Below are 17,576 nucleotides of genomic sequence, written 5' to 3' on the forward strand. Positions count from 1 at the left end.
ATGAACCTAAATTCAACTTTAAGTTTGACAAACATGTTTTTATTAATTATCAATATTAAGCTATGACGAACCTAATCTAGCCTGTCTTATTTTACAAACATTAGTTCATTTCACAAATCCAATTCAACAGAGACAAAATAGGCCAGTTATTATATTATGTTACTTACAAGTATTAACTTAAAGGGGACCTATCATGCAAAATGCACTTTTGTACATCTTTTATACATGAATATGTGTCCCCGGTGTTCCAGGGAACTCACCAAGTGTCAGAAAACACAACCCTCTCTATTTTCCTCCATACCCAAATCTCTAAAAGGGGCTGCAACGGATCTGATAAAAACTGATCCAGATTTGAACACTGTCCTGACGTCAGGACGGTGGCGCTACGGCTATTGGGCCAACTCTCCACCTATCAGGGGAATGTGGGGTTGGGCCATGGCCGGCCATTGCCGCTCGAAAGTGGCGCTGTAGTCTGCCACAAAAGCAGCGAAGAAAACTTCCCGCGCATGGTTATCATGGTTACCCTTCTGTTTATTCTCCGCTGTGGCTTTTTTTCTCCCTCCCCGAGGCAAGCGTTTGCTCCTGCTGCTTTAATTCAATGCAATCCCTCCCCGTCGAGGCAAGCACTGTAATTCTCTCCGGTTAGTCCACCAGCAGATGACAAACACCCACCTCTCCGCCTCTTCCAAGGAACGAGGGGACCGTGCGGCAGAGTTTCAGTTAGGTTTTCTTTCGCCGGTCAAGATGTCCGTTAAAGTTGAAATCTTCCGGACAAAATTAGAAAAGTGCCGGTCAATGGTCTTCTTTGTTATTTATTGAGCTTTAAAATAAATGAATAACGACTCAGCCTAATAATAGGCTATAATAAAACACGGAGGACGGAGATCTATTTTTCTCCCCCTCTTCTGACTTGATCAGAGTGCGCTCCCCTCTCCTGCAGGGGGGCGTGGTCAGCTGCAGCTCACAGAATCAGCCCCCTACAAAAACAGGGCTGGAGAACAGCAAATAGAGCGAAATGAGGCATGGCTAAAATGCATGATCTGTTTGGTATTTTTAACAGAAACGTATAAATATACCTTATATAGGTATGGCCCTACAATATATCATTTAAATATAGCATGATAGGTCCACTTTAAATATACATCACTCTAGCATTTCAATTGTGATATACCTGTATGCGCAACGATACAGTTGGTTTAGGGTTGTTGATTTACAACACCTGATCAACCTAGGGTTAGTTTAAAAAAAGTTAAAGATTGATAATGTTAAAGTTAAAAACATAATCAATTACATCCTCAAAAAATACATAAATTACAGAAGTCTGGAGTAAAAGGTGTGAAGGCAATGGTGTTTCTCTCTTAGCCATGATTTAATAAAGTGGTTGTGTTACATTTTAAAGGTTAGTAGTTACATACTTTTGCTCTTTTATAGTGTAGACTGTTGATTGAATACACTTCTCCTGTTTGCCATGTCAAACAGATGCCTAGTTACAAAGTTAGCTTAGTCTATACACCATTACATGCATTTTAATCTTTGGGCTTTGCTTGGTTATTACAGTGAATTAGTCCGGCAGTGGCTCAGTCAGTAGGGGCACTTGGAGAGGTCCCAGTTCACCTCCTGGGCCCTGCCGTGGTGCCCTTGAGCAAGGCACCGGACAACCCCCCCGTTCCCATTGCTCCCCGGGCGCTGTACAATAGCTGCCCACTGCTCCTAGTAGACTCCTGGTACTAGGATGGGTTAAATGCAGAGGCCAAATGTCACTGTGTGTGCTGTGTGCTCTGCATGTGTGACCATTAAAGAGGGTTTCATCCCTCCGATTCTAATTCAACTGTAATGATTTTAGCATTTGTTTTACTTTCCCTTGATCAACAATTGCTTTATAATGTTTGGCAACATAACCATAGTAGACATATAGACTGTGTTTGCCTGTTCTGCATGAAACAAAGATTCACCAGGAGGCCAATATCAGTTTGACTTCTTGTAATGTGCTGTATCAATATGATGCTTCAACTGCACATATTGTCTGCTTCTTACTTGAACTAATGTTTTATTTTCCCAAAGTGAAACTTTGATGCAGTGCAGTCTTTGAAATGGGTAATTGATTGTTCTGTTGATGTTTGCGATCTAGAAATGCAGATTTTTGAAGATCATACTTTGAACTGGGACACAGTGACGGTCTCTTTTCGATCATCACCATCTTCCTGTCCAAGAAAAGGTCAAAGATTTCAGGTGTCTCTGTCGCTGCCTCGAGCTTCCTGTCTCACTCTGTGTGTTTCCTTCATCCTCTTTCCAGCAAAACTTGGGCCCTCTGTGTGTTTTGAGATGCATCCCAATATCTTTTCCAAACAAAGAAATCAACGCTTTACCAGGTTAAATGGCCACATTCTTAAGAATATGTTGTGCTTTGAGACCTTGTTTGGGCACATTTTTTTTAATATAATGAAACTTCATGAGGATGAAACAATGGCCACACTTTTATTTTTAATCCAGACCAAAATGTGTATTTCTAAAATGCTTTCGGGTATTTAATAACGTATATGTAAAATTCCTTAAAAGGTTGCAAAGGCCCAAATGTGTGTGTAAATTCACCCTTATCCTGCTCTCTACCAATCTCTCCCTCTCTCTCTCTCAGTCAGGATATAGGTGTTGTCCACTGCAAAGGAAGGAAATTCTGTCACTTAGAACAATGGGCCAGTTTCTCTATCTATAGACCCAGAGAGACTGAGAGCTAGAGGGACAGAGGGAACCGATCGTGTCCAGTTAGAGAGAAAAGAAAAAGAAAAAGGTATTTAGGTAAAGAGAACTGCATTAGCCTTATGTATATAAAGAATAGAAGATGTTTATGTTGATGTGTGCGAGGTTCAGGCCTTTTGAAAATGGAATTTTATCACGGGAAAAAGGAAACATGCAAGGATATTAGATTACACTGAGCTGCGTATTTGCATTTCGGTGGTGAAGAATCATCATAACACGCTAAAGAAGGATCAGAAGAAACAGTGGGTAAGTGTATTCTAAATCTATCCACTAAAAGCAATCGTATTTCTGTCTAGTAGTGTTTTGATTTCATGGTTTTCAAAATAATCCAACATCTAGGACAGTATGCATGTCTTTTCAGTCTAGAATCAAAAAGTATGAAAACTAGTCTCTCAGTAATCAACCTTTAAAAGAGGTTATCAAATGTGAACCTACATTTTGATGGTCATATATATCGAAGTAACACAAAGAATAGGACAGGCAGTGACCTTTGCAGTGGGTATTTCCAAGTTAGTGCGACAATTGGTCCTGAGTCCCACCGAAGATGCTTCCTGTTTGGGAATGGGGAATTCACTCTATGAATTTCAGGGGCTGATTGGGGTGTTTTAATGTTATTTATTTTTGTTTTTTTCACCATGTTGACAACCTGCTGTAGATATCCTGTTGATATTTTTTGGATGGTGACATCATGCCATTGTTATATTGTTTCAATCCAGGCATTGCTGACACACATTCCTCTACAATGTGGAGGCCGATTTAGTAGATTAGATTAATCGGGACATTTATAGTATCTAGACATACTGCAGATTATTGAGTTAAAAACTGCAGATTTCCTATTTGTGGGTCTTTCCCTCTGTCAGATGGAGGGGTCTGGCAGTCCTCGCTTCAGAAAGCTCCATTTCCCAGTGGGTCTGTGGATCAACTCGCCCAGGAAACACTTTGCCAAGCTTGGGGGTCGCTGGCCCAGCGCTATCTCTGTCAAGTCAGTCTGAATTTTAAACTTGTTTAGTTAGATTCAGTACCTGATTGAATGAACAGCTTTTATCTTACTTCCACGTCATTAGTATCCCCTCAACCCTGTAACCCTTCCCTGTTTTATTTTAGTCCTTGTTGTTTGTCCCTGTTTAGTCAGTCATAATTCACAGCTGACTGGTCCCTTCCTTTCTCCTTCCTCTCTCCTGCATCTGTCTTCCCCTCCTCTGTTGTTCCCAGGTCGACCACCAGCTCTGACGCAGCCTCCCTCCACGAGGCCCCCTCTGCTCCTTCCTCTTCCCTTTCTAACTCCACCCTCTCGCTGGCTTCCCCTACCCCATCCCCATCTCCTTCCCCGGCCTTCCTCAGGCCGAGGCCTGCTGGGCCTCAGTCCCGCACAAAACGGCTTTCCCACCTCTTCCTGCGAGGGCGCTCAAACAGCGACAGGGACCGGGCGGTGGGGGAGAGGGAGAGAGAGCTTTGGGCTCACTCAGCTGCTCCTTCCTCCCACCACTACTTGCCCCCTGCCTCTTCCTCTGCCCCGGGCCTGATCAAGATCTATGGGGATGCCCTTTCCAGTGGGGCCAACTATCGCTCCCTGCTGGCCAACAGTAACTCTACAGCCAAGCAGCTCATCGCCCAGGTCATCACTCGGTACACGGAGAGGGAGAGGGAGGAGACAGATGACGCAGGTACGAGGGAGGGAAACTTTGACCGTCACTGCAGCCCCATTACTTGGAATTGTTTGCTCAAATATTTTTAACCAATTGGGAATGACCTAATGTAAACACAAACAGCAGTGTTGTGGAAAAATGATTACCCCCCCCCCCCCTCTCCTCCTCCCTTCCTCCATTACCTTCTAGTTCTCCAGAAATACAGCCCAGAGGACTTCCTGTTGTGTGATGTCATTGGAAAGCCCATTCAGCAGCCAGATGGAGCTATCAAATGGGAGACAGAGAGCCGGAGAAGCGTTGCCCCGTGGGAATGTCCCTTGTTATTAGTGGACATGTGGCGGCCTAAGGACGGGTTCGAGCGGCGCTTTGAAATCCAGAGAAAGGAAGACTATGAGAGAGAAGAGAGAGAGAGGGAGAAGGAGCGTGAGAGGGAGGGAGAGACATATCAAGGTATGTGTAAGACTCAACAGGCTGCAGGTCTCTTTGACCCGGGGTCAGACTGAACCATGCTCTGGTTGTCTGGGCAACAGGTGTGCGCTGGCGGGGCAGGAAGTCATCAGGAGGCGGACCTGAGGAGAGCGAGCGAGGTCACCGTGCTAGAAACTCTGAGCTCAGGAGGAGCATCAGTGACATGAACCTGAGTCTGAGGCGTCGCCAAGGCAACCATGTCGGCAATGACCCACGTGGAAACCGTCCTAACAACAACGGAGGAGTTCAGGATAGGAAAAACATTGTGAGCATGATCCACCCACTGCAAGGAGAGGTGAGGGCGATAATGTGTTGGAGAACAAACAAACTATGATGTTCTATCCATCTTGTCTTAACACACTTTCTATTATTTCCCCCTCAGATTAGAGCTTCAAAAGCTGAAGCGAAGGTTGGATGGACGAACCAGTCTGCGGAGGACGAGAAGGATTACTCCAGCTGTGACCTGGAAGTGATGTCACAAAGTTTGATCCTTCCACCCACAGACCGGCCCTATTTTCTGTTGCTGCAGGGTTACGATCAGAGCAAGGCGAGACACGCTGACAGATGATATCACACACACACACACACACACACACACACACACACACACACACACACACACACACACACACACACACACACACACACACACACACACACACACACACACACACACACACACACACACACACACACACACACACACACACAATATAAACACAGGCACACACAGATGGACATTTCCATAATATACTCTAAAGTAACGTAAAAACACATCGATGTGCACGTATGCAGACCGGCAGGGGATTTGTGCAGATGTACACGCGTGCACACACCCTGTACATGACATCATACCTGCATGTCTGTAATCGCCACATACCATCAGGGTTTCCATCCCTCGACAAGCCTCTCCCATTCAGCATCCTGCACAAAACATCATCAGAGCAACACAATGCCCCAACAATGTATCCAAGAAAAGCATAAAACCCCTCTGTGTAGCTCACACAGGTCTCCATTGTAGAAAACTGTGACACACTTCATACCTTATCAACCGTCTTCTGTTCAACTCAACATCTCTGAGATGGGAGATTGATATAAACTATGGCACTTAAAGATAAAAGACCTCCCTGACTTTCTTCTGCCCTCCACTGTGTTTTGTTTAGGATTTTGTTTTGTACATCATGGCGGGACATACACATATGTTTGGAAGAAAGCCCACGATGAGGGAGCGAGAGAAGGACAGAGAGAGGGAGAGGAAGGGGAAGAGACCTCTGAAGGTGGACACCTTCCTGTCTGCTCCGGACATCTTGGCCAGACACTTGTTGGTCAGGAGAGACTCAGCTGTTCCTGAGTCATCCACCAGGCAAGGTACTAAAACACTTACTAACCACATCACATCTTAGATTCATGGTGCACTTCTTGTTTCAAAGTCTACCTTAACGATGAATAGAACTACAGAAAAATAATCCCAACCATTTCGATAATTTATAAAATCACAAAATCAGCTTTGGGTTTTGGACTGAGAAAACAAGAAATGAAGACATACCCTTGGATTTTAGGAACTTGGAATGCGTTTTTCACAATTTTCTGACATATTGTAGACCAAACCAACGAGTAATCTAGAAAACAATTTTCTGATTAATTTATAATGATATCAAATGTGTGTTGAAGCTCTAACCTTATTCTTACTTTATTTGATCACAGCTCTGATGCGGCCCTTCAGAGGAGGCGCAGTCACACACAACGGGGTGGCTCTTTACAGGGAGACAGTCTTAAAGCCTGGGGATGTGATTGGACTCGGGAACCACTTCCTTTTCCTGTACCGAGACCCCCGGGTGAGTCCAGCTCCACCGCTGGCATTGACCTTGCCATGGCAGGCTGATGGCTCCACCACCTGCTGCCCCTCAGGGTTGGTGGACCGACAGGAAGCTTTGAGGCAGTACCTTGGTTCTACTGAGGCGGTGCTTAAGTTCCATCCCCGTCACACAGATGCTCTGTTACAGGTGAGACAGGAAGATCAAGTCTTAAAATCGATGTAACTGTTATCGAAGAGAAATGGCGGTGATGACATGTTTGTTTTGTTCCTCACTTTTCTCTTAGGAGATAATCTCCAACAATTCCTCCCCAGACTCTGGAGGTGGGCCTTTAGCTCCTGCTTATCTCCTGTCAATCATGATCGATCATGCCTCCAAACACCTGGACCCCGCGCTCACACCACAGATATTACTCAAGTCAGCCAATCTAATTAAAGAAATTGTCTGGGTAAGTAAAAAGAAAAAAACACAGCTCTAAATCTTTAATTAAAAAGTATTTGTCGGGGGCCCTGCTGGCCTTGGAGATATTGTGCCAACCATGAACCACAACAACCAACACAACCTTCAGCTTTGCGCCCTCTCTCTTTATGAGCTCATTTCTGAGTTGCTTTCTGTTGCTCTATAATAAAGGCGTAACAATGTCCAATAAATACAAAATAAACGTACTCAGCCACAGCTATGCTTTTAGCTAGATGCTACATCTATATGCTCAAAGTTTTGGACATATTTTAATGTTGACCTGATGATGGTGCTAGATTAAAGGTCAGGGGCTCAGCATAGCTACTACAATATAAGAAGTAAATGTCTGAATCAAATCATCTAATGGTGGTACTAGGAACTATCAATGTCACTCCATTAAGTAGTTTAAATATTTAAAGCTGGACTGACTGTGATTGCCATGTTTCTAACCACACAGCTCAACATATCCATTTTTTAAAGCTACAATTTCAAAATATATTTTATGTTAGTTTAGGTTCAATCTGTGGAGCAACGTGTAGCATTGAACAATTTTTGGGACAGTTTTATTGAGAATATGTCCTTCTTAAACCAGCTTGTCAGAAAACCTCATGTAGACAGATTGAGATCAGACAGAAAAACCAGCAGACAGACATGTGCCGTTCATTGGGGCCTGCTATGTCGTGGAGAGGAGTGAGGATGAGCTGATGTCACTGCCCTCCTGCTGGAAAATGTGCTGTAATTGTCCTGGCTGCAGGCTAGACTCCACTCCACCCCCACACTCACCCGCGATGTCTGTCCTCTGTTCTGTCTGTCTCTTACAGGACAACATTAAGGAGTTTGGCGATAAGCATCCCACACAAAAGTAAGGACATTTTTGTTCCATGTCATATTCGTCTGTTTAGAGATCATCTGCTGAGTGATTCTTGATACATTTGTGCGTGAGCTGTTATGTCTTTGGCACATTTTTGTGGTATGATGAAAGCATTGCAAGACGGTGATGGTGAACATTGGCTCAAATATTGCCGAGTTATAAATACTCCAGCTATTTTTACACGCAGTATGGTGTCTTTCTGTTTTAAAGCATAAACACAACACTGACAGGAGAATGCTCACAATTATTTTACAGCTCACATAACTTTAGCATTGTGCAAATGTGTCCAGTTCCACAGAGCAAGAATGTGAGATCAGCACGCCCAATGTTCAGAAACTCTCGTCTGACCTTCGACCCCTGATGTTCTGGATGTCAAATGCCACAGAGCTCCTAAACTTCTTCCAGGTCAAAGTTGAAACCATGGAGAAAGAGTGGGAGTTTGAAGGTGAGAGTGATTTAAATAAAATGTAAATCACTTATTCATGTCAAAAAATACCTTAAGAAGTATGTCCTTTTAATGAATGACCTAATAACTTTGACAAAGATGGACAGATTAAATTGGGCACAAAATCTTTATTGTTCTTACCGATCTTTTCTTTAAAGCCCCGGGGGACCCAGTTTTGACAGCTGACATGGACACCTGCTCAGAAGCTCTGGCGCAGCTGGATGACGTCATTATGCACACCTTCCAACAGTGTGTGTATCACCTCACCAAGGTACAGTTGAAAAGTAACCCACTGTTGTTATTGTTACTATGCTGTTTGAGCCAATAGTATACTTATAAACATACTGTAAGGCTTTATGCGTGTGACACCAGGAATACCACTGCCAATTCAACTTCACAAAGAGACAACGAAATGTCTAACGAAGCACTTACATATTAGACAAACAATTCATTGATATTTTGTTATTGGGGGCCCTGTCACCACCTACCACAATTAATTTTAATAATTTCAAGCTGTGAGGAGCTCCTCCCTTCCCTTTGTGATTTGCATTCTGGGAGAATATTGTGACTCTACAGCACACTTGAAAATAGACTGTATTTTATAAACATAATGTCTGATTTAAGTATACTTCATTTTGTCACTCTTTTCACTGTTATCACCTTAAACCAAAGGTGTGGACTTAAGTAACACATTTGATGACTTTAGACTCTAGTTGATAAAATCAAAAAACACTTGGACTTGGACTTTTACACCAATCACTTGTGACTAAAAATGGGCTTTGAACATGCCCTACAAGCCTACAGATGAAAAGGTAATGCTATTTTAAAAGGGTTTTGATCTTAACACTATACATTCCCAACAAGCTGACACTTAATTCACCAGATCCACTTTGTTTGAAACCATCCAACAGCATTCAATACATTTTTCACCATGAAAAGCTATGTCACGTTACAGAGGGTTACAAAAGCCACACAGTGGTCATCTAATAAAAAAATGCAGTATGCACAACGTGCAGGGATGAAATGGCAGTACATATGGTGAAGAGTGACTTGACCCTGACCCCATGACTTTCAACATTTTAAGGCAATCCATCCTATAGACATTTGTTAACCTGCACGACGATGGTGGAACTTCCTCTATCAATCTTTATCATATTTTACCCCAATATAGTCTGTTGCCTTCTACATTCAGGCGAAATATATATATTTGTTTTATTTTCCTGAACACAGTACAGTAACTAATCTTTTCTCTTTTCTGTCCACAAAGACACTGTACTCACTTCTTCCAGCTCTCCTTGAATCCAACCCATTCTCCAGGGAGGAGAAGGGGAAGGATGAAGCTCGGGCTGCAGAGGGAGGAGAGAAAGAAGGAGGTGAAGGAGAGGAGGATGACGTGTCTGCTTTACCACCCAAAGTTGCCGGGCTGGTGGAAGTGTACCGCTGTTCCCTGATGCTGTCGCGGGAGGCGTGTCTTTCCCCACCTCTCACCTCCCAAACCTTTGGCTACCTCTTCTTCTTCACCAACACCTCCCTGCTCAACACTTTACTAGAGAGAGGTGAGAGGGCTCAGGCTGAAGTGAGGCTGTTGAAATGTAACAGGAGCGCATGTGGATAAGATTCAAAGTTAGTAGTCTGATGATGATTATGATTGGTGCAACAACAAAAAAAGGCGAGGTTGCGTTACGTGAGGTTGCGTTACTTGAAGTTGCGTTACGTGAAGTTGCGTTACGTGAAGTTGCGTTACGTGAAGTTGCGTTACGTGAGGTTGCGTTACGTGAGGTTGCGTTACGTGAGGTTGCGTTTCGTGAAGTTGCGTTTTGTGAAGTTGCGTTTCTTGAAGTTGCGTTACGTGAGGTTGCGTCACGCGAAGTTGCGTTACGTGAAGTTGCGTTTCGTGAAGTTGCGTTTCGTGAAGTTGCGTTTCGTGAAGTTGCGTTACGTGAGGTTGTGTTACGTGAAGTTGTGTTTCACAATGTTGTCCTACATGACGTTTTGTTACGTGAAGATATGTTGCGTAAAGTTGCGCTACGTGAATTTCTGTTACGTGAGGTTGAGTACGTGAGGTTGAGTACGTGAGGTTGCGTACGTGAGGTTGCGTATGTGAGGTTGCGTACGTGAGGTTGCGTACGTGAGGTTGCGTACGTGAGGTTGCGTACGTGAGGTTGCGTTACGTGAGGTTGCATTACGTGAGGTTGCGTTACGTGAGGTTGCGTTACACGAAGTTGCGTTACGCGAAGTTGCGTTACACGAAGTTGCGTTACGTGAAGTTGCATTACGTGAAGTTGCATTACGTGAAGTTGCGTTACGCAAAGTTGCGTTACGCGAAGTTGCATTACGCAAAGTTGCGTTACGCGAAGTTGCGTTACGTGAAGTTGCGTTACGTGAAGTTGCGTTACGTGAAGTTGCGTTACGTGAAGTTGCGTTACGTGAAGTTGCGTTACGTGAAGTTGCGTTTCGTGAAGTTGCGTTACGTGAAGTTGCGTTACGTGAAGTTGCGTTACGTGAAGTTGCGTTACGTGAGGTTGCGTTTCGTGAAATTGCGTTTCGTGAAATTGCGTTTCGTGAAGTTGCGTTACGTGAGGTTGTGTTACGTGAAGTTGTGTTTCACAATGTTGTCCTACATGAAGTTTTGTTACGTGAAGATATGTTGCGTAAAGTTGCGCTACGTGAATTTCTGTTACGTGAGGTTGTGTTTCACAATGTTGTCCTACATGAAGTTTTGTTACGTGAAGATATGTTGCGTAAAATTGCGCTACGTGAATTTCTGTTACGTGAAGGTGTGTTACCTGAATTTGCGTTACAGTAAGTGAAGTTGCGTTACGTGAAGTTGTGTTACGTGAAGTTGTGTTACGTGAAGTTGTGTTACGTGAAGAATTATTGCTTTTAAACCCGAACAATTATCTTTTCTCAAACCTAACCAAGTTGTTTTGTTAAATACACCTAAAAGAAGACATAACATTTGAAACATTGAGCTTGGTCTTTCATTTATAAATTAAACTTTTCATTTGTAAAAGGAAGATTGTGTTGTTTCTTCTTTCAAAAAAGGAGGTCTAATTTAAGGGTCAGAGCCCCTGTTTAAGCGTTCTCTGAAACAAATTATTTTCTCTCTGTTCTCTGAAGATGGTCTGTTTTCTTGGTCAAGAGCGGTCCAGATCCGTACAAACTTGGACCTGGTTCTGGACTGGCTACAGGGGGCGGGATTAGGAGACATAGCCTCTGAGTTCATGAAGAAACTGTCAGTCACAGTCAACTTCCTGTGCATACCCAAGACTCGACTTATCCAGGTAATACAGCTTCATGATCAGAAAGCCTTCCCGCCCAAGAAGTCTTATTTAGTGACTATAACCTCTTTTCTTCCAGTCATCCTGGACCAGTCTACAGGAGGATCATGTCTTGTTAAGCCCTTCCCAGTTGCACCACCTGCTCACCCATTACAAGCTGGGTCCAACCAGAGCCCCACCGGCATCCTGGGCCCCTCTGCCAGGCACAGAACTGAGTGGAGGTAATATACAAAACAAAAAAACAGTGAGAATCCAACCATTGACATTTTCTGTTGAGTCAATTCTTTCTTTTCTTGTTCTCATCTAGACATCTTTGAGAGCTTTTTGGACCATCCTCCTCTAATCCTGCCAAATGAGACTCCACACCTCGACCTCTCCCAGCCAATCCCGAGCCCTGAGCTCCACAAGGAAGTGACACGTCTCCGCACCTTCTTGTGGGGACTTGACCAGGATGAGCTACCTGCCAATCAGAGGACTCGGCTTTAAAGAAGCCCATATTTGTCCACAAAGTGAAAAGGAAATCAGAAGAAACAGCAAAATGTACACAGTGAGAAAAAAAATGCAAACTGGACATGTTGTCTGCATTTTGTTAGCTGGTTGTTGATTTTCATGACATTTCCGTATCAATGCATTTATCCATTTAGAAATGTTCAAGTAAAATAATTGTATTGGCTTTGGTATGTCTTTATAGATTTTATTTTAAATCAAGGAGTGAAACCCCGTGTCTGTGGGGCCACACGATGTTATGCTTTACGTGACTGTTTTACTTGGCTTCCATGCATGTTTTTAAACTACTTGTTTTTAATAAAATTCTAGTCCTAAAGGCCTACAGTTTCCGTGTGATCCTTGACAAGCTTGTTTCCCACAGCAGGGCCCCTTGGGCTTGGCACTGGCATCAACTTTAACACCAAAGGAATATTCCACACGGTGGCGATGCAGCATGCATTCCCCTTTGACGTAAAATGATGAGTCTGCAGGTAGAATTGCTACATTATCGTCTGATTTGAAGTCTCACTCTCATTCATTTCCTGTAATCATGGTAGCATTTGGGAAAGGGGGCATGACTCAAGCAAGCAAATGAGACTGCGACGACCACACACAAAGGTTACCTTTATCAAGGTGAGCTGTCGTAAAGGTCAAAGCCTCAGGCTCAAGAGCAGGGGATATTTTCATTTCCCTTTCTTGATGTGACACACACAAGTGGTCTGATTAGTAGGGTTTCCGATTTCATTAATGTGGGACAATCCCTTGGCCCAATAAAAAAACCTAGCTCATTAAGCCTAAATTACAAAGTGGCTGTTATGAGACAGCAGACAGGTGATATCATCAACAGGAGTGAGTAACAGCTTCACTTGAAATCTTACAATTTAGAAACATTCAGTCAATTTCCCCGTCTAGTCGACCAGCCCTGTTTAAAAAACAGTTCCCAGCTTACTTTGTTTTGAGAGTGAAGCTCTATGACGTCTACACAAACTCAACTTATCATACTCCCGACCAAATGGCTTCCTTTCTTCTGGTCAGCCTCTCAGTTGAATTCCTTTACGGTAAAAAGCTAAAAAACCCATTAGTCCCGTGAGAGACCCCCTGCTTACATCATCACTGTTGCCTCCGGTTCTGTCTCCCAAGTTTCTTACTGTGCTGACATCAAAAACAAAGACCGCTTATAGATTATGATTCATAAGAAGAGGCTCCCTGTGGTCACAGTTATCAATTAAGTGATTGTAATCACTCTCATTTGAAATTCAATGTGGTGTATGAGTGAGAGTGAGACTGTTTGTGTGCTAATTTCAACTTTCCAGTAATGTCAAACAGATGTGGTCTGTAGCTTTATAATTAACCACAGATGGGGTTTACACTGGTGTAGGTCTATGGTGATTGTATGATATTACAGTAGTCTGTGATACAATACAGTGACCCATGTCTGAGTACCATTAAGTACCATGTAAGGTTTTGTAAGCTTGTGACACACACACGGTTTTTCTGTGATCTCAATCACTGACACGCACAAAATGACATACACACTTTCACCAGGAATTGCGTAGTCATACAAACACACAATCCTCTTTCTTTCTCTTTCCCCACACACACAATCGCACTACGTATACTTCTTTACCCAGGTGCAGAGTCCCACACCTGTTGTAGCAGCTCTCTGTAATTAGCCCAACACAATTATCATTGGATGGAGGGGTGGAGAGGGTGAAGACAATGGGGCAGTTATTCTCTCCCTATCATCTGCGTCTCTCTCCTTGCTGTCGAGTAATGAATGATTCTACCCTTCTTCAAAGAGACGGAGTTTCCTACAAAACAGCTGAGTCAGAGGAGAAAAGAGCGAAGGATGAAAAGAAAAGGAGAACAGTAGGGAGGCGAGCACGGTAATGCAATGCTGCTGGTGTGAGGCCCAGTGGACCACAGTGATTGTGTTCATTGTTGTTACACACAGGAGTCATTTTCAGGAACCAGAAAGGGCCCATGGCTCTCACACTTAACACTAACAGCTACAACCTGGAACGGCCTCAGGATCTATTTGTAATCTGGTAACACTTTACCTGAGCCCTGCGTCATCCGAAAGCCCGAAGTATAAGGAGGTTTTTCAAGTCATACGTCAGGGGAAAGAGCAGAATACCATGACTGTAGGGCTACTGATGGAACAGTAGCTGTGAGACATGTTTTATCAGGATATTCGGGGAAAGTATGTGGGTCCAAAGGAGTCATAATTACCAAAACATAACAGAATCTGGTTTTCATACCAGTGGGGACTAAATCGTGGGGGGGCTGTGTTATTTTTTATGAGTCTGGCTCCAAACAAATAAAGAAACATCTCATTCTGATGCTTTAGAATATTTAAGGATCACAGTCACCGGAGAATAAGCTTTAGTGGAACATGGTGCATGACTCCGGGCTCAGTCCTGTGTTCAGGCTAAGAAGGAAACAATGGAGCAGAGGAATCTCTGTTAGGTCATAGACAGACCAAAAGACAGACAGGGGGTGTAGGAATCTACGAGAGGTTTGAGAAGAGTGGTTAGAAGGTCATAGGTGCCGTGAGGGAAATCAGTCAGATGCAGACAGACGACAGACTGTGGCTGAGTTTGGAGATGGGGAGCCTTGTGGATGAAATGGACCACGGGGCCTCAGTCAGATGACTCAAAGGTCGAGAGAAAAGCCTTGGTCCTCCTCAAGGGACAGATCTGTTTTCCTGGTTACGTCACTTGAACGAGAAATGCACACACAAACACACTTTCTTTTGGGTGCACACATGCATTCCCCTACAAACAAATGCACCCAGGCACACGCGGGGATATAAAAGAAGCCCTGTAAGGTCAGATCCACCGGGCTGAGGCTGTCCACTGTTAGTATAACTAGCCAGCTAAGCCTCACAGTCTCACTGGCAGCTACAACCACCACCACCAACCACTGCACCCGCCTTGCCCTGCCCTGCCCCGGCCTTCTCTCCACTGGCGGCTTTCTGTCTTGGCCTGCTGCTTCTCAGGGGCAGCAGAGCGTTGTGTATGTGTATGTAATGTGTGTGCTTTTCAGTTTGGGTCAGGACCAGTGCCACCAAATTTGGAACTGGTGGTCTTTTTCCTCTTTTCAAAAAATGTCCTCATCTACCTTTTCCCTCCTTTCGTCTTCTTTCCTCCCGCTTTCCTGCCTCTCTCGTACTCGCTCAGTATGTTTCTCTCGGGCCGGGGGGCCTGTGGGCCTGTGGGTAGGGGCCTTATTCCATCAGCCCGGGGCTTCTGTCAGAGGCTTGTTCCATTTTGCGTCATGGTGTTGACTGAGCGGACCCCACACTTAACTCCCATAGAGCTATGGGGTTGGGCAGCAGGGCAGTCGGCGCGGGCTAACGCGGCCCCGTGTTCAGCGTGGTAATCTGATGGCCATGTTTATTTTATGCTGCTCTCCTTTGATGGGGCAGAAAAAGTCTTTGGGCTTTTTGTTTCAGCACTTTCACTGCCAGGTCAGAGGTGCTCGCCGTGGTTACGCTCAGGAAGAATAATATTTGCCCTTATATTCGCTCCAAACAGGCTTTTTTCCATATTAGTGTCAGGGATACTCTCCGGGCTTCTGGCTTCCACTGATTCGGCACATTGAAGGTGAAGGGTGGTGGGGGACCGCACCTCAAAAGGATCACTCCCCGGAGGATAACAGGGTTATTCCACAGGTCGTCCCCGGGGCCTTTTCCTATACCCCTGAGTGAACCCCCGTCACACTTAGCTGCAGATCTGAGAGACAGCCCTGCAGCCATATATATAAGTCCCAGTAGTGAAGGAAAACACACACATAAACACATGAAAACACTCTCCCTCCTGCCTGGCTGCCCTGGGCTCCACCTCAGCTGTCAGTCGTCCAAACCTCCCAGGGGTTCTCTTTAATGGAGTTACCAAAAACACAGAGTCACCTCTCCTTGTCTGCATGTGCCATTCACTGCCTCACCTCAAAACTCACACACCCACCTAACTGCCTTGTGTCAGCTGTTTCAGATGGGTCGAAAAGCCAGGGAACCGCACAAAGTCATTAAATGAGGTTTTGACCTAAACGTACAAGAGAGAGGCCGAACTGTCCGCGTTCACTGGATCAAATTCTGACCCCAATTTGTTCTGTACAACCACACCATAAAGTACAATTAAAGTCTCATGCATTGCACCTCACAATGTCTGCCTTTACTGTACCTCTATTGAGCTTTACAATGTTGATCTGACCTGCAGAAGTGTTCCCTGAGTGGCGACTTACAGGACTTGCTTTGTCACGCAAAAATGGTTTTCACTTTGAAGATGAATCAGTACGTAGCTTTTGAGAGAAGAAGCCCAGACTGTGGCCGGAATATTATTTATCTATCTCGATTTTGTTACTGTAATTGGCCAAGGTTAATGCTGTGATCATGATATTACTGGAATAAATCATTGTCACAGAAGATAAGACACCCAGGGGAGTTTTATATGGATAACATTTCATTTCCTTCTGGGTAGTTCATTGTGTATGATCTGAATACTGAAAAGGCTGGGTTTAGGCCAGAAAGGAACAATAAGAACAGACACATACAATCTCACACACCGGCATGCATAAACAGAAACTAGATCACCATCAACCGTCCTTAACATCTCTTATCTTTTCATTGGAGATGAATAGAAAACCATCTGCAGGAAGGACTGTTGACACTTCCTGCCCTCCTCCATATATCCCATTAACCAACTTTTTGTTGTAACACATTAGACATGTTTCTGGCCTCCCCTGTGACTGTGAGGTATGTGCTTACTCACAGATGAAGGAGCCTGAACTCATGATGTAATCCAGGGGAAACAAGAAGGGGGGGACTACCCTGGTGGTAGGTAATCCAATCCCTCCTGGTGCAATTTAGCAGCTCAAAACAATTACAGACGACCGGCTGCCCCCAAATCAGCACCAGCAGCCAGACAAAAAGGAGGAAGACTTGTTAGTAGATGCTGAGGTAAAGTCAGATTTAGCAGGTCACTGTAGAGGGGATGCTAATCTGGATAAGGAGACAGTAGAAAAGCCGGGTAAGTGAGTCATAAAGAGGAGCTGTCAGTCAAACCCAAAGATTCACCAGCCACAAATATGTGTCTTCACACTCACTGTCACTGAATCAGGGTCTGATTAAAGGGGTTTGCCTTTCCTGTGACATGCCCCTATCGCTTCCTGTCCCACTGTTGTGCCTCGCTGCCGCCCAACACCCTATATAGGGGTGATAATCTGTTATCTTTGGTCAGTCATTCTCTTCCATCGCATCACCGTGTTTTTTCTATGGTAATTGGCTTGTGTCTCCATGACCATCTCACCTATCTCTTTCCAGTCATCCCATCCCATCTCATTCCTTGCTTT

General features: G+C 44.3%; 1 protein-coding gene across 2 annotated transcripts; it reads left to right on the plus strand.

Annotated features, from left to right (window-relative positions):
• Positions 1-2,709: 2,709 nt before the first annotated feature.
• Positions 2,710-12,565, plus strand: rasip1 (Ras interacting protein 1). Of its 2 annotated transcripts, none has more exons than XM_034128117.1 (16): positions 2,710-3,000; positions 3,615-3,736; positions 3,967-4,418; positions 4,590-4,850; positions 4,931-5,133; positions 5,251-5,415; positions 6,032-6,236; positions 6,573-6,871; positions 6,969-7,130; positions 7,963-8,003; positions 8,303-8,457; positions 8,616-8,728; positions 9,725-10,013; positions 11,578-11,741; positions 11,818-11,959; positions 12,046-12,565. In XM_034128117.1, exons 2-16 carry the CDS (start codon positions 3,615-3,617, stop codon positions 12,222-12,224), a joined length of 2,952 nt encoding a protein of 983 aa, XP_033984008.1. In that variant the 5' UTR covers positions 2,710-3,000; the 3' UTR covers positions 12,225-12,565. The 2 variants fall into 2 exon arrangements, with proteins under 2 accessions (XP_033984008.1, XP_033984006.1); XM_034128115.1 differs by having other exon boundaries at positions 2,711-3,000; positions 4,931-5,163.
• The last annotated feature ends 5,011 nt before the right edge of the window (positions 12,566-17,576 follow it).

Source organism: Trematomus bernacchii, unplaced genomic scaffold, assembly GCF_902827165.1.
Source record: "Trematomus bernacchii unplaced genomic scaffold, fTreBer1.1, whole genome shotgun sequence".
Classification (NCBI taxonomy): Eukaryota; Metazoa; Chordata; class Actinopteri; order Perciformes; family Nototheniidae; genus Trematomus; species Trematomus bernacchii.

Excerpts from the sequence above, each read along its gene's own strand:
- rasip1 (XM_034128115.1), top strand. The coding sequence starts at position 3,615 with ATGGAGGGGTCTGGCAGTCCTCGCTTCAGAAAGCTCCATTTCCCAGTG. Across the intron at positions 6,237-6,572 it reads TGAGTCATCCACCAGGCAAG|CTCTGATGCGGCCCTTCAGA; the intron begins GTACTAAAACAC and ends ATTTGATCACAG. Across the intron at positions 6,872-6,968 it reads ACACAGATGCTCTGTTACAG|GAGATAATCTCCAACAATTC; the intron begins GTGAGACAGGAA and ends CTTTTCTCTTAG.